This window comes from Trichosurus vulpecula, chromosome 8, assembly GCF_011100635.1.
Source record: "Trichosurus vulpecula isolate mTriVul1 chromosome 8, mTriVul1.pri, whole genome shotgun sequence".
NCBI lineage: Eukaryota > Metazoa > Chordata > Mammalia > Diprotodontia > Phalangeridae > Trichosurus > Trichosurus vulpecula.
Window position 1 is genome coordinate 123,526,408 of NC_050580.1, and position 24,559 is coordinate 123,550,966.

Sequence of the window (24,559 nt, forward strand, 5' to 3'; positions counted from 1 at the left end):
AGGATTACAACGGAAATCCTTCCTGTTCCCTTCTATTTTGAAATAGTTCTCAAAATATTATTCTTTAAAATAAGTGTTAAAAAATAAAAAGTGTTTAGTTAATTAAAAAATATTATGGACCCCCCGGTAAAGAACCCCTGAGAAGGCACATTGAAAGTCCCTTCCCACTCTAAATTCTAAGACTACGACCAGAATAACTACACAACGCCGTGCAGTCGTGTCCGTCTCTTCGTGATCCCATTGGGGGTTTTCTTGGCAAAGATATTCATGGTTTGCCATTTCCTTCTCCAGCTCATTTCACAGATGAGGAAACTGAGGCAAACAGGGTTGAGTGATTTGCCCAGTTACACAGCCAGTAGTAAGTGTACGAGGCCGGATTTGAATTCGTGAAAATGGGTCTTCCTGACTCCATGCCCGGGGCGCCATCTCCTGCACCACCTAGCTGCCCTTATAGACAGCGCGGTCAAGGGAAATTTCGGGAGCTCCCCTGGAGAAGGGAGGGCAAGAAAGGGCGCTACGACGGGGCAGGACGCACCTGAGAAACGCGCGGGGACGGCAAGAACACCCACCCAGGCGGCAACCAGCCACGGAGGTTTCGCTGTCGGCTGTCGGATGGAAGCGTCTCAAGCAGAGCCTCGTCGCCGGGGTAACCTGCGCATCCGGCTCGGCCGGGAAGTTTCGAGCCCTCCCCTTTCGGCATCTCTCATCCCTGTTGCCGGGGTAACCCTCACTTCCGGCTCAAGCCTGGAAGTCCTGGGAACTGCGCCCTCTTCCGGCCTCTGCCGGAGGCTCAAGGTGTGCGGGTGGAGGGGGGCGGGGCGGAGGGGAGACGGCCCCTCCCTCCTCCAGCCCCCGCCCTCGCCCTTGGCTAGTACCCGCCCCATGAGGGTGGAGGGAGCTCGGCCCGGCTGGGCCGGGAGAGCATCGAGTCACCCGCGCCTTGGGGGATTGCGGCTCCCTTTGTTCCAGTGCGGTCCCTACTCGGGCCCGTTGTGCCCTCAGGTCGCTAGGGGAGTGGGTGGGCGGGCAGGCGAGATGGACGCTTTCATTAGCTTCACCAACCAGACTCAGGGCAGGGACCGGCTCTTCAGGTGAGTCTGGGTTTCCGGCCTCCCACAGCGCCGCGCTGTGCGCGCCTCCAGCCCCAACTAGTCCCCGTCCCAGTCCCGCCAGAGGCCCCGACTTCCTCCGCCTTCGCAGAGCCGGGGAGCGGCCGAAGCAGATCCCCGCGGCCTCCACGTGACCTCCGTCCCGGCTAACTCCGCTGCCCTGTGCTCATACTTCTTTGTGGGCGCCGAAAGCGGCGAGCCGGCGAAAGGGCAGCCTCCCCCGGGTCCCACTTACTCTCTTCTTGCCCAACTTCGGGGCCGGCAGGACCCCCTGAGTTCCATCAGAGGGAAGGAGGGGGTTAGACGGAGACTAACGGACCTGCTCTAATTCAGTCAAAGTCAGTGACTCGGGGGGAAAGGTAGAGAAGGAAACCACTGATCCTTCCAATGAGTGGAAACTCCTGCCCCCGGGCCCCATCCCGACCTCTCCTCCTACAAAGGATCTGTTGTACTGATGCCTTTCAGTGCAGAACCCAGTGTACTCTTGCAAAATTCCTGATGCCGTTTTAACATCGTAAAACCAAAAGCGATGACTTTGTTTCTTGATAATTTTTCCCAGTGAAAGGAAACACTAGACAGTCTCTCCTGGAGGAGTTTTCTTAAAACGAGGGCACTGATGTCAGATGTCCTAAAAAAATAATTCAGTGATGAATCCTTTTCTTATCATATACTTAGAAATGAGATGCCCCTGATAGTGCCCCCTATTCCCAGCTTTTAGTTAATGGGACCATAGATTTAGAGTAGCCTAACCTCCGTTTTAAAGATGAGGAGCCATAAATGATTTGCCCGAGGTCACGCAGTAAAGTGGTAGGGCAGGAATTTGAAGTCAGGCCCTCCGATTTGAGATAATACAGGACCTTTTTTTCACTGCACCACAGGATTTGACAGTTCTGTACCTATAAAATGTTAAGCACATATGGTTAGAAAGTATTTCGCTATGCCCCATAGAAACTTGGTTGGTAATCAACCTGCTCAAATTCGAGTTCAGGTAGTTAAATTTACAATTTCATTTTGCTAATACTCTTGGACTTCTCTAATGAGCTTCACAGCACATCAGAAATGCTATGTTTCATTACACTTCAATAAAATATAAGCATAAGCATACAGAGGATGGATATACAGATGTTCATTGCACAGATACTCTGCGAGATCCCAGCTCTATTATTTTTGCAGAACTTTATCCAATCTCCTCACTAACAGTAGGAACAGACTTTAAAATGAGAGAGTCCTCCTCTAGTCTCTAAACTTGCCTTCAGGGAAAATTATCTTATTTTTGGACCTAATCTGAGGCCAGCTGAGTACCCATAGCCAGAGAGCACATATATATGAATTTTCTCAACTATACAATTAAAATCTATAATACTATTCACCTCTTTAGCCCTATGTGTTGAAATATTTTCAACTTCACTTGTCAATATGTATACAGGACTTAATTCTATTTCTTATTATTCTCGATAGACTTTCATATATCTCTATTCTTTGTATTTACCATTCTTTACAGCAACATCATGCTTTTATTGCATTAATATACCGTACTTTGTTTAGCTATTCCTAACTAACCTCGGGACATTTAGATTATTTAGGTGATTAGGTAATTTAGGTGACTTAGGGTTTTTTGCTATTGCTAAATAACACAACTGTAAGTATATTTGTACAGCTAAATCCTTTTTTTTTCTGCCTAATTATTTCCTTGGATTATGTTCCAGTGAGGTTACCAAGTCAAAGGGTATAGCTCTTTTGTGTACTTGCTGATGGCTAGAAAGGACTTTTCTTTTTTTAAATGAAAAGGGGAAAAAAAACCCCCAAATTTATCACCTTTTGCTTCCAAATCACTGATAGAACATTCTGAAAATCATGTTAAATTGTGGTCAGAATGTTTAACATATAGATGTTAAAATACAATTACAGAAATACAGTATGGAAAAGGAAGCACTTTGCTGTGAAGTAGTTAGCTAATCATATAAACTGCTAAATGTACTGGGACTTATGAATATTTGTGATTCAAAGTTTCTAATTCATTGTGTCTATGTTAGGAAACAATGTTGGGAGCTGTAGATTGATACGTGGAAATAACATTCTTCTATTGAACTGAATATTAAAATACTGTACTAAAGTTGATTTCTACTTGTATTTTATATCTTTTTCTTATTTATTAGATTGTTTTGGTTTTTGTGAGAGGGTGAAGGCAGGGCAATTGGGGTTAAGTGACTTGCCCAAGGTCACACAGCTAGTAAGGGTGTCAAGTGTCTGAGGTCACATTTGAACTCAGGTCCTCCTGACTCCAGGGCTAGTGCTCTACTCTCTGCACCACCTAGCAGCCCCCATTTATTAGATTTAACCCCATTTGAAAGCCACATATAAGAAAATGTCTCTTCTTGTGTATATAATAATCCATTTTGTTTTTCCTGGGCCTGTCATTTCATCACTGGCAAGAACTCACTGGTGTGGGAACTTTCCGGTACAAATCAGCAAGATAAGTTGCTTGATTTGTCAATGATTGCAGAGCTAGTATCTTCTCGGGGTTTTAACCTAGGTCTTCCTGACTCTAAGGCCAGTCCTCTCTGGTCATTATACCTGTGTTATACATAATCTCTTATGGGTCCTTTATATTGCATCTGGTCCCTTTTGTATATTTGATTTAAACATGAGGTGGCTTTTTGAGCTATTTCTCTCCTTGACCCACATCCACTTTTATTTTGATCACTTGTGTCAATAAAGTGGCTGCTTTTTGCTGTTCATTGGGTTATTTCAAAGTCCTTTGCCATCACCCTTATGTTACATTTTCATTACTTGTGCTACCCTTTGGCCTTGTGGAGCTGGTGCAGAATATTCCTCTTATAAGTTCTGCTTCATAAAATTATCCTAAGTACTTTGCCTTTAGCAATGTACCTTTCTCTTTCCCTTCTGATGAATCGTTTTGCTTAACTTGTAAATCATTCTTCTCACTTTTTCTTTCCATTCCAGAGCCGTTCAACACACATGCATGTTGCTTATATATTTATTAGAGCCTAAGGCTGATAGAAAGAAGGTGGTAATGAAGCTCAAGAAACTGGAATCTAGTGTGAGCACGGGCCGTAAATGTAAGTACCCTGTCCCTCGAGCAGCAGAGCCTCCCAGTTTAGAATCCTTAGCTTTAGAACACTTGGTGTTCATATCACTCTGTAATCATAATTTATATTTGACAGTACTTGTTGATGATACCCAGTATCACTGACCTCATTTTGCAGATGGGACAACCAAAAGAGACAAAGAAATTAAATGATTTAATAATGAAGGGCCATCCCACAGGCATGATCCTGAGTTTTTTGGTACTGTGCCATTTCTTCCCACATAATCAAGAACCGGTAGGACCAGTAGAGTATGTTAGCTCATTTTTTACCCTAAGTCAATGAAATGTTTTGACAACTCAAGAAAGATAAACAACTTTTTCATATCCTTCTGGCTTCCAGGAGCTGCATTCAGGCTCTTTGAAGGAGTAGAACTGGTCCTAATTTTCACCCTGCTAATGCTTTCTCGCTACATGTTTCTGATTTCTTGTTTTTTTCTTCCTTCTACTCTTCACTTAGAATGAGTGATGGAAAAATGGGTAAATCTTTTTAGGCTTTTTTCCTAGCTAGCTTAGTATAAAATACACAAGGTTAAATCAGCATTTTGTACCTGTTTAAGTCATTGTCATCACTAGTAATGATAGCAAAAAATCCAACGTTGTTGTGTGTGACATTCTAGTTCAGGCCTACACAGCCTGTGGCCTGCGGGCCATAAGCAGCTCGTGGGTATGCCAAAGGATTTCAGGTGGCCCTTGAAAAATGTACACATTTTTAGGAAGGACGTTGACAAGCCAGAGTTCATTTATAGCAAGGTGAACAAAATATTTAGAGGATTAACAACTATTAAAGAGGCTTGGGAAGCTAAATCTGGAGAGGAAAAAACTTAGGAAAGACCATGAAATCTATCTTCAGATACCCATATAGCTTTCATGTAGAGAAGAGATTAAACTTTTTTTGATAACTTCCTCTACATTTTTCGAGGGCCACCCGAAATCCTTTGGCAGGCCACAGGTTGTGTAGGCCTGTTCTAGTTGATGACAGGTAGGACTAGAACCAAGGATTGCTGATTCCTATACAAGTATTTTCTCCCTGTATTTTTCTCAGCTTTGAGAGAACATTGGCAATTTTGAACAGGTGAATAACACATCAAAAATATTATTTTAGAAAGATTGATCTGAAGAACAGAAGGTCAAGAGTATTAAGGGAATTAATGAAAAAAAATGTGAAGGAAGGCAGCCTAGCATTACCAGATCTCAAACCATAATACAAAGCAGTAATCATCAAAATAATTTGGTACTGGCTAAGAAAAAGAATGGTAGATCAGTGGAATAGATTGGGTACATAATACACAGTGGTAAATGGCCATAGTAATCTAGTGTTGATAAACCCAAAGATCCATGCTTTGGGGCAAAAACTCCCATTTGACAAAAATTGCTGGGAAAACTGGAGAACAGTTTGGCAGAAACAAGGTACAGACCAACGTCTTACACTGTATACCAAGATAAGGTAAAAGTGAGTATATGATTTAGACATAAAGGGTGATATAATAAGGAAATTAGGAGAGCATGGACAATTTAATCTATCAGATCTGTGGATAAGGGAAGAATGCATGACCAAACAAGAGATTGAGAGGGTCACAGGAAATAAAATGGGTAATTTTGGTTAAAGGAAATATGTAAGTTTTTGAACAAATACAAGGTAGTCAAAATTGAAAGCAGGAAATTTGGTGGGGGGGGTGGTGATTTTTATAGGAAATATCTTTGGTAAAGACCTCACTTCTCAAATATATAGGAGACTGAGCCAAATTTATAAAAATAAGAGCCATTCCCCAATTGATAAATGGCCAAAGAATTTGAATAAGCAGTTTTCAGCAGAAGAAATCAAAGCTATCAATAGTCACTTGAAAAAATGCTCTAGACCACTATTGATTAGAGAAATGCAAATTAAAACAACTTTGAGATACCACTAGGTTGACTAACATGAAAGAAAAAGAAAATGATAAATGCTGGAGAGGATGTGGAGAAATAGGGACACTACAGCACTGATAGCAGAGTTGTAAACTGGTCCAGCCATTCTGCAGAATAATGTGGCACTGTACCTGAAGAGCTATAAAACTGTGCATACCTTTGGACTCCAAATACTGCCACTAGGTCTGTGCCCCAAAGGGATCAAAGAAAAAGAAAAAGGACCCATTTTTACAAAAATATTAATAGCAGCTCTTTTTGTGGTGGCAAAGAATTGGAAATTGAGGGGATGTTCATCAAGTGGGGAATGTTTGAACAAGTTGTCATATGTGATTGTGATGGAATACTATTGTGCTATAAGAAATGATAGGCAGGATGGTTTCAGAAAAACTGAGAAGAGTTATATGAACTGATAAAAAGCGAAGTGAGCAGAACCAGAAGAACGTTGTACACAGTAACAGCAAATATTGTGTGATGATCAACTGTGAATGACTTAGCTATTCTCAGCAATACAATGATCCAAGACAATTCTGAAGGACCTATGAGAAAAAATGCTGTCCACCTCCAGAGAAGGAACTGAAGGAATCTGAATGCAGATTGCAGCATAATTTTTAAATTTTCTTTCTTTTTTTTTGCAACATGGCTAATATAGAAATGTTTTGCATGATTTCAGCTGTATAATTGATACCATATTTGTTGCCTTCTCAATGAGTGGGGGAGGGGTGTGAGGGAGGGAGAAAATTCAGAACTCAAAAATTAAAAAAAAAATGTTAAAAATAAATAATAAATTTGAGGGGGGAAAATGTCACCTTCTTTCTACATGAGGTCTTTCCTGATCCCTCTTATCTCAGCCTCTGGTTACTTGCTCCTCAAAGTTATCTTGTATTTATTTTGTATAGAGCACTTAACACATATATATGTTATCTGTCTCCTATATTGTAAGCCCCCTGAAGAATAGAGCTGTTTCATTGCCTTTGTGTTCCCAATGGTTGGCATAAAGGCATTTAATAAATGCTTGTTGATTGGAAAAAAAAAAACAATGTAGTAACTGAAGGTTATGATAGTGATAATTCAGTAACTCCTTCATTCCAAAAAAATATTTCCACATAACCCAGACATTGCAGTCTTTATTTGCGAATGGCCTTGAATTGGAATGAGATATCCATTGGAGTGACGAGATAAGCACACAACAAAACACTTTAATACTTTTCGTAATTATTCCAGCCACTCATTTTATACTCTACAAAAGAATTTCCCTCCTCAACCAGGGTGCAGAATCCAAAAGGCCAAAAAATTGATGGAAAGTTAAATTATACCACAATAATAACCTATCCTTCCTCAATGATTCTGTTTTCCCATTTCAATGTTATTGAGAAGCTATGTTAAAACTCATGGCTTTTTCTTACAGGGTTCAGACTAGGTAACATGGTACATGCTGTCCAGGCAACTCGACAGAGCATCCATGCGTCTGATCTTGTGCCCCGATTCTGCCTAACAATAGCCAACTTGAACCGTGTGATTTACTTTATCTGTGACAGCGTCCTTTGGGTGAGAAGTGTAGGACTCGTTTCTGACATCAACAAGGAAAAATGGCGAAAGTGGGCTGCACGTCATTACTACTATTCTCTCCTCCTGTACATCATCAGAGATGTATATGAGGTCTCCCTACAAATGGAGCAAGTTGCATGGGAGAAGGCAAAAAGAGAAAAATCAATGCCCGAGAACCATCTAGGACCTTGTGTAGCTGATGAAGAAACAGAGTGGCTCCAGTCCTTTCTCCTTCTCTTGTTTCAGTCCTTAAGGAAGCATCCCCCCCTGCTATTGGACACAGTGAAGAACCTCTGTGATATCCTGAATCCTTTGAACCAACTTGATATTTATAAGTCTAATTCTGGAATCATTGGACTGGGAGGCCTCCTGTCCTCCATAATAGGCATGATAACAGTGGCTTATCCACAGATGAGATTAAGGACTTGCTGAAGTTCTTTTGTGTTAGGTCCTAACACCTAATTGAAAAGGTGACCCTCTGAGTGGGATGGGCACTTTGCCTGTGGCTGAGAAAATGTCACATTCAATGTGTTTAAACCAGTTTTTCACAGTGTCCAATTCCCTCTGCTTATGTGGGTACACACACTATATGTGTATGTATTCCTCTGTCATTTTCCCCACTAAAAAAAAATAAGTTCAGAGTAGTCTCTGAACCTCCCTTGAAGGTTGTTTTGAGGATCCAATGAGATAATATTTGTAAAAAGCACCTATCACTGTGCCTGACACATAGTAGATGCCATATAAATACCTATTTTTTCCCCTTTCTCCTGCCTCCCACTATTGAGGGAGGACATAACTGAGTTTACAATTCTTAAACCCTCTACCCTCCTCATCTGAAGTATAAATTAGGTCCATAAAATAAAAGTCTTTGAGTGGGACATCTGATGTGTAAGAACTAATGACAGCATAGAAAGACTCACTCTATTGATGAAGATTTTAGGAAACTCTGCTTTTTTAAATTTCAGGTTCTTTACCCCACAAAAAGTAGAGTAAGCTCCATGTATTAATTATAGATATCCTTCAAAACATGAACTCACAACAGCCGTGTCTAAGCTACCAAATTTAATGCTAGGTTCCATCATTTGATGGTTAGTTGGTCTACAAATAATTGCTTTCACAAAATGAAATTCTGTTAATCTAGAAGCTGAGCATGGGTAAGCCACTCACAATTTTCTATGATAATCAGGTTTTTAAGCTTATAGGGTGTGGGGTGTAGATTGTTACTGGGGGAAAGAGGGGAGCAGAGAGCAAGAAGAAGAGGGAAGGATGTAAGGAGTAAAGTGGTGGGGAAAGGAAGATAATCATTAAAAAGCATTATTTATTATGATCAGATTTTGAGTATTGAGTTATAATGAGAAGCAGGTTTTGATGTCATATGCTCTGTAGCAGCTGCCTTCCGTAGGCCTTGAGTCACTGACGGATATATGCTAGTTCTGCTCTTGCCCATATCATAGGATTGAAGTGAACTAGATATGGCACATCATCAGTTAAGGAGTTGGTAAGTGCTTCAGTCTAGTGGTCTAGTTTGCTCCTTTGAGTGGTTCTCAAAAACAAAAAAAAATGTTTAATAGGCCGTATGAATTCAACTTACAAAAGAAATTTGACTCCTACTCTTGAAGAGCACGCTCAAGTCCATGGCTTAACTCCATTTCTTAGGCGAGGCACCAGCCCTGGAAAAGAGATTGGGTTTGGGATTTTTTAAGTAAAATGGAAAATGTCAGGTGAAGACAAATTTTCTCAGTAACCCTATTTTTACATCATGATGTTCAATTGTAATATAAATTAATTATGACTAATAAATTGTTGGACTGATTTGAATTCTTGTATTTTTGTATGTGTTTGGAGGATAGTATAGGAAGGTGAAAGTAAAGGAGGTAATCTTCCTTTATTACTGTTAGGCTCCTTCACTTACACAGGAGAGTGTGGAGAGAGAAAGCCAGAGCTAGATAAGATCACTGTCCATAGAGAGAACCTGATCTTGGAAATCATCCTTAAGACCAGAGCAGCTCTGAAGTTTGCTTTGTAAGATTGATGAAATTATATGGTTACCTTTGGTAAAATTGAGAAAAGCATCGTCTCCCCAGAATTAGTATCAGAATTAATAGTGTCCTATTAGTGTTCCTGAAACAAAGAAGCTGTTCTTCCCAGAAGGGTTCTTAGAACCAAAGAAATACAAAATAGACCTGTAGACCAGCTCAGGGGCTATCTTAGAATAGGAGCTACTCGTGCCCTTCAGCCTCCTATCTGGGTTGGTGGGGAGGCAGAGAAAGTGAAGCTCTTTCACAACCTCAGCAGCCTTTCCAGGACCTTTTAGCAATCCTTACCTCTCACTTACATTTTGGGCTCTAAGCTCCAGAGGGCAAAAAATCCAACTCCCTCAGCAGAGTTTGTTATTTACAAATAGAGCCCTATACTCCCTCTGGCCCCAAGCCATTACACCAAACACTTAAAAACTGACCTCTGTCCCTGAGTGGTTGCAGAACCTTATTAAGTATTTGTCCTGAAGCTGGGAGTATGATCAGAGGGCATCTCCTTCTTGCCTTTCACTTTTACAAACAAAAGACCAAAAGCACTGGTTAGGCAGATAACTGAAAATTCTTTTGGACTTTGTACTTAAAGCTTTAGGTGGAGCATCACCTGCTCGACTTGGTCTTTTTACCTATTTGGCACTACCAATGACCTGTCACAGGTCACTAAGGCTTCACCAATCTGGCACAAGTGAGATAGTTATATTTCTATTAATAGCAAGGAAAATAAGTTTTATCCTCCCCCAACTTCTCAATCAGGGTATAAGACAGAAGCCAAGTACTTAAGTACCAAGTACTTACATTCCTGTGAACTTAACCTTCCCGTTTGTCTTCCTGGGGTCTGCTCAGTATTAGCTCCTCAATACTATTATATTTGTGCTTCCCTCTTGTATAAAGAGAGATGGGTAGATGTATATTCTTATTTGTCTGGCTTCTATTGTTAGCTGAACAATCAAATTTTCTTCTCTAGGCTGGGGAAAAAAGTCACTCTTGCACTATACTTTGGGAACATCTTATAACTTATGACTTAAGAATTTTTGGCCAGTAAAATAGGTGATAGAGCAGAGCAGGGTCATAAATTGGACACATGATAAGTTTGGTGCTAAATAACTCGTTCAAAGTCCCTTCTCTGCTGAGGAGCGTAGTTCATATGCACAAGCAGAGGTAATTAAGACAAACTCATTATGAGATTATCTAAGGGAATTCATCTGTCAAAAGGTCCAGCCTCAAGGTTCCCCCTAATGAGCAACTAAAAGAAATCATAAGAATTGGATTGGCCAACTGGAAACTGGCACACTGAAAGGGAGCTAGATTAGGAAATAAGGTTTAAGGGACATTGACAACATCATCTTAGAGACCCAGGCTTCAAAAAGTATGGGGAATGCTTCAGAATATTTGTTGCCCTCCACATTCAAAGCTTGAAATGGCAACTTCTCTAAACCTGGATCCCCCTCAACTCTAGGAACCACCCCCTCAGCTATCCAATCATCTGTGTAGAAGTTAGGATTGGTCTGGGGGGACTATTGGTCAAATTACCATGGCAGCCAGCTGACATACCTCTTTTGTACCCTCTCTTCTCCTTTGGCTAGGGATGTGATTAGGACTTCCCAAGACTTGGCTCCCCAGAGTTACTGGAGATAATACTGCCTGAGAAGTCCACTCTGCAAGCTTTGCTGTATAGCTGGCCCAGTGCAGGGCAACGGTCAGCTAGAGTGAGTTGGAAGGGTAGCAAGTAGTGAAGTCCGCTGGGAGGGCATCTTATTTTTGCTGCTCGCATTGCTTAGGGGGAACAGAGCTGGTGGTAAGTGCTTCTGGGAGGTTGTTGGGTATCAGGATTGCCCTAGAGGTAGTAACTGGAGGAGGGCACTGATTGTGAAGCAATTGGGATTCTGACAGAAATGGATTTTCAGCTTGTATTGGGTACAATGGAGCCAACCCTTCCATTATGCCTTCCTTCAGAAGGAAGTCTCAGTTGATTTATAAGTACTTTCTTTTTAATCTGAGCATGGAAAAAAAGGGACTTTAAGATGTTTGTCTGTATAAAGAAGACTCCAGTACCTTTTATATTAAAGCCAGAAACTGGGTCTTATCCTATTTGCTTTCTTTTCCCCCAGTTTTACTAACATAAGAACCTCTACACCTTTGCTAATGCCCCTTGTTCCCCCCCTAATGCTCCCACTTTGCTGTCCTTACCAGCTACAGCCATCATTGACTAGTAGAAGCCTTGCTGTTGAGGTCTACAGGGGGTTAAAGGTAACCTCTTTGCAGTGGTTCTGTGCCATGTTTCCTATGCCAGCAGCCAGAACCACCAGCCACCTACTATGGTGGCCTATCCCCAGAATCTCAAGTACTGGGAGGCTGACCTTGGGAGCATAGGGCTGGACACTGATAGTCATGGAATCTTCTGCTTTGCAGACTGAAGTGCTGAGATGGCAGTCAACAGGAGCCCGACCATGATGGATGGAAACCAACCAGTAAGTTATGTATGTTTAAGGTGATTAATGGGGACCTAAGGGAGGGGAACAAGAGTAGGCAAGGAGTGTAGGTTTAGGGATTCAATAACAGTATATACCCAGGATATATTACTATTCCTGACTGAGGAAATTACCTTGGTGTCTCAAAAGGTTTCACCATGGATAATGTATGACTTGAATTGATATTTGCGAGGTAGTTAAGGAAGGAGGTAGAGAAATACTAGCTGGAAATATGCTTTTAAAGAAATCATTCTCCAATTATATTAGTAATCATAGTAAAAAAAAAAACTTTAAAAATAGGATTATGAGATTTTAGAACTAGGAAGGACCGTATTGATCATCATCTTCATTTTACAGATGAGGAAAATGAGATCCAGAAAAGTGGAAATAACTTACCCAAGCTCAAACAGGAAATAAGTTAACAGATTTTGAGCCCAGATCTTCTAACTCCAAATCCCTTTCTACTATACCATAATATAGCTAGTATTAAGTGATTTAATGTGTCACCAGATATGTCTCTTTAAAGTATCTCTGAACTTCTGCTACATGAAATGCTTCAACATTTATGCCAGTGACCAGCAGGATCTCCGTGATTCATGTCATTTGTGGAAATTTAAAATTATGTCCTGAAATAGTGTTCTTCCTTATCCTAAAGTTAACCCTAAAACACCATTGTTCTTATAAATGCCACAAAAAAAAAACAAACCCATACACTGATAAATCTGTAAAGGACCTGAAAACACCTGGGCCAGCCAGGCCTCAGCCTCAGTCAGGTAAACATCTAAGTCATTCAGAATAGGAAATTCCATTACCCTCTTAGCACCACTTTACATTTTGACTCTGCCACAAATGGTTCCTCCCTGCTATGTCCAAAATTTCAATTTAAAGTATCCTAAGTAGTATTTTCTTGCTTATATCCATATAGTTTTCTAGTTTCTGATTTAGCCCAGGAAGAGGGAACTACTTCTTTTTTAAGTTCACTCTGTTCTATAAATGCTCAAGGTGCTTTCCTCCTAAGCACGTAAAGTATTTGGCAATAAGTCATCTAACATATCAGCTTGAAAGATATATTTCTTCTTCCTTCTAAATCAGGAAAGTACAAAAAGTTCTTGTTAATCTCTTAAACCTATCACATAGCTGCCTGTCCTGATCTAATCTGCCTTCTAGATTGTTCAAGGTACCTGGCCTCAGGCTGCTTGAGAAAATAACTTTATCACTATTTGTTTTAATGCTATTGTGATCATGCTTCAAACAAGACGAAAAAAATTGTGACTGAGAGGCAAATATGTATGACTATGGTATGGGAGAGATGGTCCCAAGCCCACATAGCCTATGGAAATCATAGCATTTCTCCAACGACTTAAAACACTTAGTTCTTCCCAGTTGAGAGATAGAGGTGCGGCAGCTTGAGAATCAAGCTTAGTAAAAATGAAAAAAGACAAAAACAACTCACTGAATATTCAGTATAAGGAAAGGTGTTTCTTTTATATTAGGGTGCAGTATATGGCAAGAGAGGGATTTGTCAAGGGGTCCAACCAACCTTGACTGGTTGGCTTGTTGGATTAGTATGAGGACATTCTATTATGGGAAGAAAATGTTCCATGGTGCTCTTTGTTTGATTGTCTGGGTCACATCTGAAATATTGTGCTTAATTTGGGTTGCTGTATTTTAAGAGAAACACTGACAAACCAGAGAGAAACAGGATGGTAAGGGATATAAAAACCATGTTATATTAGGAAATGAGATGTTTAACCTAGAGAAGTAAAAAGATGAAGGGGAAATATGATGCCATTCTTCAGCTATTGGAAGGGCTGTCAAGTAAAGGAAGGAGTAGGCATTCTGTGTTAACTTCAGAGGGTACTACTATTGGCAATGGATAGCAGTTATGGTGAAAAATTTCCAAATATGTAGGAACTTTCTAGTACTTTAGTTAGAAACATCCAGTAGTAGAAGGTCTGCTTCATTAAGTCATAAATTCTCAATCATTAGAAGTATCCAAATTATGCATCATTGACTATCTGTTAATTATTTTGTAGAAGGAATTCTTGAATTGGCTCAGAGTTTGGCCTAGAGGGCTTCTAAGGTCCTAACTCTAAGCATTCATTTTTTTTTCCATTTAATCTCACAAACTAAATTTATGTGCATTTCAAACAACTTCAACTGTGATATTAAGAAGTCCAAGAAAATGTGTAGAACAACAGAGATGTGATGGGCTATAAGGTCTGTATTGAGAAATGAAATAGACAAATTACTTCCTGGTAATTTAAGGCAGGAGATTTTGCTAGTGTATTGGAAAGTTGGGTGTTGTTGGTCATGTAAGGCTTTCTGAAAAAAGATGTACTTTCATTTCAGTTGGAAGGAGGGAAAAATATAGCTTAGCTATTTGACAAAGAGAGTCTGGCTTTTGCTGAAAACTTGGACTGTAATTAATAGGTCCTTTACTTTCATGTGTACCATCTTACTTTCTCTACGCATGCCCTTCCTCCATGTAATGAGTGGGTTGTCCAGAGGCCCCTGGCATGATAGCATTATTTTTTTCTTGATTCTGACTGTGACTCTTCAGCTTAGCCCAATCTTATGTAAGGAAAAGATGAGCATGGGACTCTGCTGACAGAAATGGTGGGGCATCAAGAGGGAGATAGGGGGAAAGAGAGGGGAAATGAAGGAAATCTTTAATACTTCCTTTCCTTTCTAGGAGCAGGAAAGTGTAATCCAGAGAGTCTTTCAGTTACCTGTGGTAAGTGGCACCTGTGAGTGTTTCCAAAAGACCTACACCAGCACCAAGGAAGCCCATCCTCTTGTGGCCTCTGTATGTAATGCTTATGAGAAAGGTGTACAAGGAGCCAGCAACTTGGCTGCATGGAGCATGGAGCCTGTGGTCCGACGGCTGTCAACACAATGTGAGTTGCAGGGACCTGGAGCTATCTGTTTGTCTGAATTTCATTACTCAGCCTTCAGAGAATCCTTTATTTCCACTGACATTTCCACCAAGGTGTAGAAATTGTTTTGGAAAGTTGGAGTGGGAAGAGATCTGTATACATTGAATAGGAGAAGACACCAGTTACAGAGGAACCACTGACTTAAACAATGCACCCATTGAGAGCAATGAGGCCATGTGGACCCTGGCATGGATTCAGGGTCTATAGTTCCAGCCCGAGATTCAGAAGTTATTATATGAGTACTGAAGAGGCCACTGCTTTCTCTACATTGAACAAAATTTAGATTTCAGTAGGTCCAGCACCCCGTCTCTTAAGGAGAGATGTATCTTGACGTCCAGAGGTCAGCAATAAGAAGAGACTCAGACTTAAAAGCCTAGGCCTTGGACCCAGGCCTTTATGATCTTGGATAACATTTTAGGCAAGATTTAACAGCCAAAGGAACAGAATTTTAGAATACTCCAAAGGACCAAGCACATTTTTGTTTCCATTGACATTCCTGGTCCAATGAATAAGGATTCCCAGGGCATTGTATTAAGTTCCTTTGCTCCTTAGGGAGTATGCAGCCCCTGAGATTTCGCAGGTCAATGAAGAGAACATTTGCTAAAGGGAATGTCTGTTCAGCAGGTTCCCTTCTAGCCTTCAGTCCTCAAGCCTACATCACTATGGATAAAAGACCTATCTTTTTATCATATATCCCTAAAGCTGACCTAGAAGTGAAATAGCCCCAGGATGGCCCCTCCTGGCCCCAGGTCAGTTGCAGGCCAAAGGACCCCAAGGAGATGGTGTAACTTGGTATTAAACTCTAGGATTCAGGTCTGTTCATGAAGATGACAGGTGCTCTGTGATATGTGATTTGGCAATATTCTGCAGCTTTATAGCTCTCCCGCTAAACTCTGGTTTCTCAAAGTAAGGTGTGTTTGTTAACTTCAGTGTTGTTCTTTGCTTCAGTCACAGCTGCCAATGAACTAGCCTGCCGTGGATTAGACCATCTGGAAGAAAAGATTCCTGCTCTCCAATACCCTCCAGAAAAGGTAAGGAAGTCTCTTCCCCATGCTTTGTATCTCACTGCCTGTTTCCTTTTCAGACAATCAGACCATCTCTACTCCCAGTCTCAGAATTACTTTCTTCTACTTCCTGAAGAACATGATAAAATTATGTTTGGGTTGGGGGTGGGAGGAGAGTTGCTAAAAGATTCAGTCCTCATCCATGGAAACATCCCCTCATTGAAGCCTAGGGCTGAGCGCTATTATCTTTTTGACCCTATGTTCCTCAGATTGGGTGTTCCTGTGGGTTTTCCATGACTTCTATAACCTTGTTTTGGTCAGTTTAGCACAAGGCAGCGGTCCAGTTTGGCTGAAACAGAGAGTATGTGAAGGGGTGTACTAGGGCGTAAGTCTAGAGAGGTAGGGTAAAGCTAGGTTATGAGCCTTTGAATGCCGAGATCAAGAGTTTAAAATTATTTGGTAGATAATGGGGAATCACTGAAAGTTTTTGATTAGAGCAGTGGCAGCATGTTAGGAAGATTACTAGGGTGACAGCTTGAAGGATATATTGGAAAATGGATCGACTAGAGTTAGGAAGACTATTAGAAGGCTATTATAAATGTCCCAACAAGAAGAGATAAGGGTGTGTAGCAGGGTAATTGTGGTGGGAATAGAGAGAAGGTGCAGATCTTGCAGAAATAGAAATGATAGTACTTGGCCACTCCATGACTGGCTATGAGAGCTGCGGATCAAGAGTGGGGGAAACAAAAGAAGGAATTCTGTTTCCACAGGATTAAAACTCCTCCCAGCTTTGAGTGACAACAGAATGCAAGTCAGAGGTGACTGCTTCTAATCAAAGCTGAGACATAGCAGAACCAGGCTGCTGATCAGGTGAAAGGTCAGAAGCATGCTTAATGAGCTGTTTGAGGGGGACCCTATCAGGGAGGAGAACATGAAGTGGTAGGTTCAGGAGGTTGCATCTAGCCAATGGAGAGCAAAGGGGAAAATTCCAATCAGGATGGTTATAAAAGAGTTTGTAATTATCTTGAGAGTGTGCTTGTGCCTGGCCCTTTTCCACAAGTGGTCAGAGGCCAAGTCACCTATCAGATAATGATGTGAAATAAAAATGTTTTTTTTAAATTCACTCATGGCCAGGTGGAATTCTCAGTAAGACGATTATTCCTAACAGTTGTCAAAGGTGATTCAGTTTATGAGCCCAGATGACTGAGGAGATAGTGCCCCGGCTATAGCTTAACATAGGCAAGATCCCCTAGGAGCTGAGATCCATGAAATTGATTCTTTTGGGGTCCTAGGGAAAGGGAGCTAGGAAGTATATCTTTGGTTGTCACAGGATCCATTTGCCAGCTAAAAACACATGTCTAGAAGTTCATCCAAATTCTAGGGTCCTTGAAATATGGAACAGATAAGAGATGCTCTGAGCCTCCAATGCCTAATACCTTTAAAAAGAAAAATCTTCCCTTATTCAATAAATATGTATTAAATATTACCATGTACAATATGATATAGTATATAGAGCAGCGAACTCAGAGACAAGAGGACTTGGGTTCAAATCCTGCCTCAGATACTAACTAACTGGGTAACCCTGAGTAAGTCACTTAACTTTTCTCTGCCTCAGTTTCTCTGATTGTAAAATGAATAGTTTGGATTTGATTACTTCTAAGGTCCCTTTCAGCTCTGAATCTATATAATCCAATAATCCTACTGTGCTCAGTAGTAGAAGAGATCCAAAGGTATGGTATAATCCTTCTAAAGGAGTTTACACTGTAGTGTGGGAAGCTTCACAGATAAATACAGTACACATTACAATTTGGCAGGTGCATGAAAACAGTATAAAATCCTCTGAAATAAAATTTTTTAAAAATATCTTTTGAGGGTGACGTTTGTAGCCTTCTCATCTGCTTGCAGATTGCCTCTGAACTAAAGGACACCATCTCCACCAAGATCCGAAGTGCCAGAAACAGCTTCAGCGTCCCCATTGCCAACACTTCAGATAAGGTCCTAGGGGCAGCTTTGGCTGGCTGTGAGCTTGCTTGGGGCGTGGCACGGGACACAGCCGACTATGCTTCCAGCACCCGGGTGGGTCAGCTGGCAGCTGGAGGGGCAGACTTGGCCCTAAGCAGTGTTGAGAAGGTGGTGAACTATTTGATGCCAGCACCCAAGGAAAATCCAGGTATCCAACATCCAGAAAGCTGAGCAGAGTGGGGGAGAGAGCAAGATAGAAACAAAGTTCTGCTGGACAATGCCAGACTCAGCTCCCAAAAAATGAGAAATGGTAGGGATAGGTTAGGGATGTAGGACCTTGGAGATAGAAGGAACCTTAACTATCACCCATCACTTTATAAATGAGTTCATCTATTCTACTAGCCTGGATTCCTTTGTGACTGAAAAGCTGAGGCCAGGGAGTAAGGTTTCAAAGAGGAATCAGAAAAATTAGGAATCTGGAGACCCAGTCTTTGTTCTGCCATTGTAGGGCCCCTGTAACTGTGTTAATTTCTCTGAGCCTCTGCCTCTTCATCTGTACAAATTAGGGAGCTGGATAGCATGATCTCTAGGAATGCTACCAGCTCTCAAGTTCTGTGGATATAACTTGAAAGAATGAAATGTGGAGTCCTCAGATATTTAGCCAATATGCATGAAAATTATAGAATGTTAAAGCTTAAGGAATTTTAGAAAGCTTCTAGATCAACTCTTTCACTTTGCAGATGAAGGCCCAGAGTGAGAGTAATCTGAGGCCCAGAAAGAGGGAGTGATTTGTCTAAGATCACATATTATTAAGATCATATCCCAAGTTAGTGGCAAAATAGAGACTGGAACCCGGTACCCAATTCATCCATCTTTCTGTTAAACTAAGGGTTCTTCTTTTGTGTCATTGTCCTCTTTGGCAGTCTGATGAAGCCTATGGATCCCTTCTCAGAATAATGTTTTTGAAAATATAAAATAATATAATTGGCTTATAGAGAAAACCAGTTATCAAATAATTATCAAAATATTTTTCAAAATCATAGTGATATTTCTAGCAGGTTTAATAACAATCAGTCATTTTTAAGTTAAGTAATCAGTAATTTGTAAGTAGCAATGAGGGTTGGTGATATTTTGGGACATCTGCAACCACTGTAATGTAATATAAAAAATAATATTACTGTAGTTTGTTGCCTACATTCATAATTGTTGGAAATGCTAAACTTCAGTTAGAGATTAATGAAATAAAGATTTCATTTTTTTCCCATTCATGTTTACAGTTGGCCAGATTCTGTCCATAGCCCTATTGGGGTCCATGGACTCCAAGTTAAGAACACCTTCTTTAGACTGTGCTGCTTCCCAAAAGGATATTCTTAGTAATTCCAGATATCATGGATCCACTTCTCACCATTTATTTGGTTTTTCTTTTCTCCTTCTTTCCCAATTCTAACTCAGCCCTGGTCCTGGAGCACCCTAATTCTCCCCAAGTCCAGCAGAAGCTGCCAAAGCCAAAGCCCAGCTTCCTTCAAAGAATTGGAACTTTAACCAACACTGTCTCCCAGCACACTTTTCAGAACACAGTCCAGACCCTCCGCTGGGGCTATGCATTAGCCAAATGGATCCCAGGTGTAGCTCCATTGGTGAGTTTCCATTTGGTCTCTAGGCCAGTCAGCCCAAGAATTGATATACACATTTCTCTGTATCTTCACTGCTCCTGCTTTCTACCCCCAGCCCCTCAATCCTAGTTTGACCTTCCCAAAATAGAGAGCTCATTCTCCAGTATGGACTGGGAGCTCCTGAGCACAAAGGCTTGTTGGGATCCTAAGATCAAAGGATTTAAAACTGGAAGGAACCTTAGAAGTCCAACACCCTCATTTTTACAGATTAGCCCAGCAAAGTTAAATTCTTTGCTCAAGATCCCAATGGTAGTAATTAGTAAAGTCAGGATTTGAACCCAGGAATTGATAATTCTAAAAATCTAACTTTACTACCTGAATAATAGGTAGGTACCGCTACCTTGTTCACATAGTATTTGATAATAGCTCACATTATATAATCCTTGACTGTTTTGAAAGTGCTTTCCTCATAGTGACCCTGTGAGGCAGATAGCATTGGGATCTTATCTTATAGATGAGGAAACTAAAGCTAAGATGAAGAAAAGGATTTGCCTCAAAATGATTTAAAATATATTTTCTTTTCTTGAAATCTGAACTGTCTTTGAAAATCTATTTACATACAGTTGTATTTGCATACATGTACATACATACTAGGCAGCTAGGTGGTGCAATGGATAGTATGCTGGCCCTAGAGTCAGGAAGACTCAAAAAAATTCAAGTTCAAGTCTGGCCTCAGACACTTACTAGCTGTGTGACCCTGGGCAAGTCACTTAACCCTGTTTGTGTCAGTTTCCTGATCTGTAAAATGAACTGGAGAAGGAAATGGCAAACCACTCCAGTATCTTTGCCAAGAAAACCCCAAAATAGGATCAGAGAGAGTCAGACATGCCTGAAACAACTGAACAACAATAACAAATACCCATGCCTTCTTCCACAAAGGATATTTGTGGAAGATATTTATTGGATATTTACCCTGGAACTTAGAAGTTCTGTGTAGTTCTGATTCTGGGTATCAGGAGGATTGGCAAGGTCTCTAAGCCCTTTGGGGTTTTTTGCCCCTTCCTTTTCTCCCCTCTTGACCCTGCTCTCCTCCCCAATGCACACCCTTGCTCACCCACTGTTGTTTGGCCTCCTCACAGAGCAGTATGGCCCAGTGGGGTGTGTCAGCTGCCCTGCAGGTGGTGTCAAGACCCCGATCCACATCAAGGGGAAACTGGCAGTACAACCAGGTTCAGGAAGAGGAGGATGACGAGGAGGAGGAGGAAGAAGAAGAAGAGGAGGAAGAAGAAGAACTTGAAGTGAAGAAGGAAGAGAACAAACTAAATGAGGTGAAAAGAATGAGCCAAGTATTGTGTTGTATCTTTTAGGGCAGGTTAAAGGAGAGGAGGAGTGGGAAGGGGAGGGCCAGGCTAATTAGCTAATTAGTATAGAAGGAATATGGTTGGAATTTCAAATCTAGCATTGTTTCCACTGCACACCAAACTGCCTAGGTCACCGGGTTCAACCCCCTTATTTTACAGATAAGGAAAGGTAAGCCCAGAGGGTTAAGTGACTGTGCTCAAAGACACACCAGTAGTAAATAGCAAAGTCAGGATGTGAATCCACTCCCTTGAGTCCAAAGCCAATGAATATTCTTTCATTATCATTGCCTCCTCGAAAAAAGCCTGAAAACTGCTCTTTGCCTCCAGACTCAGAAATGGATTTATGCTTCCTTAATCCCACAGAGAGATGTCCACAGAGCGGGGTGGGAGTAGAAGGAGCCTGTAGGTACAAGATGGAGGTACATAAGCCTGGGAGCAAGAGTAGTTACTTAGAGCTCTGGTGAAGAAGGTCTGGAAGATGTGGGTGATGGAGAGTATCAGGGTGGGATGGAGAGTAGCAGGATGTTTGGGGGTCAGGTGTTAACAGTGAGTTCTTGCTCACAGACCATGTCCAGTAACCAGAGCCTGTTAGGCAGTGTGGTTCAAACTTTGCAGTCTGCCTACTTGACCACTGTCTCCACTGTAAAGTGGGCACCCTTTGCCATCTGGAACAACACTGCTGGAAGGCTGCTTCACCTCACTTCTGGTCAGGAGCACTTTGCCAAAGGCAGGGCAATGTCACTGTCAGATGCCCTGAAAGGTGTTACAGACAATGTGGTGGACACAGTGGTGCACTATGTACCGGTGAGTAGTCCCCTGGAGCCACTCCCACCCCAGGAGTCCTGACAAAAGATCAGTGTCTACTGGGAGGATGAGTGGCCATGGGGGGAAGGGAAGATTTGAGCCTAAGCCCAGTTGAGCAAGGGCATTGAGGGCTGACTGCTAAGTCTTGAGGTCAATTTGGACTAGAGTCAGGTCTTCTAATCAGGCCTGGAGAAGGAAACAGGAGGATCGGTTCAAGTCTCAGTTCTCATTAATTTAGGAAAGATTGAATTATGGCATCATAGAATTTTAAAACCAGAACGGATCGATATTTTATTCTTAACTTTCCCTCTTTGAGCTTCAGATTCCTCATTTGTAAAATAAGAGAGTTGGCCAAGATGATCTCAGAATTCTTCTCGGCTCTGTGATTCTATTCTTAACAATTCTTCATCTTTAGACACCTTCTCTTCTTTGCCACTCTGGCCCATAGGGCTGAGGATCATTTGGAGTGGAGATCAAGGGCCCCTTGTGGAGACTGGAAGTCTTAGCCCCAGGAGTCTGGGAAAAACAAACCCAAGAATCTTAGATAGGGGAACATTATAGAATGTGAGAGCTAGAACAAACTTTACCCTTCTCATTTTACAGATGGGGAAACTGAGGCCAGGAGTCGTTAAGTGACCTGCCCAAGGCTATAGGAATATAAATTAAGAGCTTGAAGGGACCTCAGAGGTCATATAGCCCAACTCTCTCATCTTACAGATCAGGAAACAAAGCTGTTAGATGACTTCCCTAATGTCTGAATGGCAAGGCCAGGTGCTCTGATTTCTTCCCACCACACACCCTGAGAGTCAATGGGAAAGCTAGGACTAGTTTTTGATTCTCCTGATTCTCATTCCACTGGGCCACGGCCAAAATCTCTTGAACTCTGTGGCCCCAAACTAAGGCCTTGTGCCCCAAGAAGCTCCTCTCCCAGCTCCTGTTGGAATGCTTTAAAAGAGAATACAATTAAAATCTCCCCCTCACCCCCTTGTCAAGTAGAGAGTCATTCTTCCTGTACTTGAATTCTCGAGGTGCCGTTCTGTTCCCTCTTCCCTCCCCTTTGTTCTGATTCCCCAACCGAGGGTTTATAATTAATAACTAACACCTGTGTAGCAATCTAAGGTTTGCAAAGCACTAACATCTGTTGTCTCATTTGAGAGGCGGGTGCTCATTATTATTCCTGTTTTACAGATGAGGAAAACGAGGCAGAAGGCGGTCAAGAGACTTGCTTATATTATTACTATATTATATTATTATCGTAGAGCTAGTAAGTGTCTGAGACAGGCTTAGAACTCAGGTCTTCCTGACTCCTTGTCTTGCCCTTTATTCGTTGTGACAATTATATGCTCTACTCTAAGAGAAAATAGGGGTTTTTAGACTATAGATAGAATTGCAAAGGAAAGCAATTCATCCAGAGGCTGCCCCAGAGATGATGTAAAGCACTATGATATAAATTCCAGTTATTATTAAACTGTCAGGAAGTACTACTAAGCTAACTGTACTTTCTGGGAAAGGATCTGTGGTGACAGTAATGTCCTAATGGGTGTATGGAAAATTTCCGAGGGACCTTAGCTACCCTGGAGACCTTCACCTTGGCTCCTGTTGGAATTATAGGGGCTTTAGTGGTCATCTAAAATCACAGAAGCCATCCAGGACCATTTTCAAGCATTTTTAATCACTAGGAAGTTCTTCCCAAGCAGCCCATGGCCATGGCCAGCAGCTGTCTCTGGGGCCTCCCTGGTGTTTTCAGCCCTTCTGTGACTTTGCCATTGATCCTTACCAGAAATCACTTAACCTTTGAGTTTGTTTTCTGATCTGTAAAACAGGGATGGTAACAATATGAGCCCTATGTCTATTTGAAAGTTGTGAACAAAATGCTTTGTGAAGCCTAAAGTGCTATAGAAATTTTAGCCGTGTACTCCACAATGCCTTGTACTTTGCAGATGCTCAATAAATGTAAAGCAAATTTTAAAAATATTGGACCTAACATAACTGAGAGAGCATAGAAGGGAAAGTAGAGAGGGTGGTGAATTTGGGCGAGGATTATTAAACGAAGGCCCTCCTCTCTAACTTTGACCCCTGACTCCTCAGCTCCCCAGGTTATCACTGATGGAGCCAGAGAGTGAGTTTCGGGACATAGATAACCCCCCATCTGAGACTGATCGAAGTGAAGGTGCCAATTCACCCACCCCTGAGATCCCAAACAAACTACAGCACCGGGGAAGCCTGAGGAGTACCCGGAACTCCAATGCTCTCTCCTTCCTGGGCCTAGAAGATAAACTTTTTACACAGCAGAAAGTGTTGGACCAGGTGTCCCAGCAGCGCAGCTCCCTCCATCGTGGCCCGGTCTTTGAGCCTGAGATACCTGCCACCAGCCGCTCCATGTTCTCTTCCTACCACCGAGAGAAACCTACCCGACGTGTCAGTGACAGCTTCTACCGGCCCAGTGTCATGGAGCCCATCTACAACCGGATCCACCACAACCAGCTTTACAAGAAGAACTGACCTGCGGGACCAGTCCTTCCTTGGTGCCCTTGGTTGGTCTCACTGGTTAGTGTTTATGCCCTGCTACCGTTGCCATTCCCAGCTTATTCCTGCTGCCTCCACAGAGAAGAGCAAAGCCTGGATCCTAAGAGAGCTCAATCCAGCGACCTCTGCATTTGCCTACAACTTACATACTCATTCATTACTTCGGCAGAATCCTAGATAT

General features: G+C 41.8%; 2 protein-coding genes across 2 annotated transcripts; both read left to right on the plus strand.

Annotated features, from left to right (window-relative positions):
• Positions 1-732: 732 nt before the first annotated feature.
• PEX11A (peroxisomal biogenesis factor 11 alpha) lies at positions 733-9,486 on the plus strand. The gene is made up of 3 exons (XM_036736414.1): positions 733-1,091; positions 4,074-4,189; positions 7,529-9,486. The coding sequence occupies exons 1-3, from the start codon at positions 883-885 to the stop codon at positions 8,098-8,100; spliced, it is 897 nt and encodes a 298-aa protein (XP_036592309.1). The 5' UTR covers positions 733-882; the 3' UTR covers positions 8,101-9,486.
• Positions 9,487-11,363: 1,877 nt separating this feature from the next.
• PLIN1 (perilipin 1) lies at positions 11,364-24,559 on the plus strand. Its single transcript, XM_036736415.1, has 11 exons — positions 11,364-11,407; positions 12,111-12,169; positions 14,865-15,069; positions 16,057-16,139; positions 18,018-18,282; positions 19,527-19,711; positions 20,827-21,033; positions 21,223-21,230; positions 21,633-21,852; positions 23,941-24,147; positions 24,211-24,559. The coding sequence occupies exons 2-11, from the start codon at positions 12,125-12,127 to the stop codon at positions 24,352-24,354; spliced, it is 1,569 nt and encodes a 522-aa protein (XP_036592310.1). The 5' UTR covers positions 11,364-11,407; positions 12,111-12,124; the 3' UTR covers positions 24,355-24,559.

What these genes read in the sequence shown, in the direction of transcription:
- PEX11A (XM_036736414.1), top strand. Translation starts at nt 883, where the DNA reads ATGAGGGTGGAGGGAGCTCGGCCCGGCTGGGCCGGGAGAGCATCGAGT. An exon ending in GGCAGGGACCGGCTCTTCAG is followed by an intron (nt 1,092 to 4,073) that starts GTGAGTCTGGGT and finishes TTTCCATTCCAG; the next exon opens with AGCCGTTCAACACACATGCA. An exon ending in TGTGAGCACGGGCCGTAAAT is followed by an intron (nt 4,190 to 7,528) that starts GTAAGTACCCTG and finishes TTTTTCTTACAG; the next exon opens with GGTTCAGACTAGGTAACATG.
- PLIN1 (XM_036736415.1), top strand. Translation starts at nt 12,125, where the DNA reads ATGGCAGTCAACAGGAGCCCGACCATGATGGATGGAAACCAACCA. An exon ending in CCGACGGCTGTCAACACAAT is followed by an intron (nt 15,070 to 16,056) that starts GTGAGTTGCAGG and finishes TCTTTGCTTCAG; the next exon opens with TCACAGCTGCCAATGAACTA. An exon ending in CAGTGGTGCACTATGTACCG is followed by an intron (nt 21,853 to 23,940) that starts GTGAGTAGTCCC and finishes CTGACTCCTCAG; the next exon opens with CTCCCCAGGTTATCACTGAT.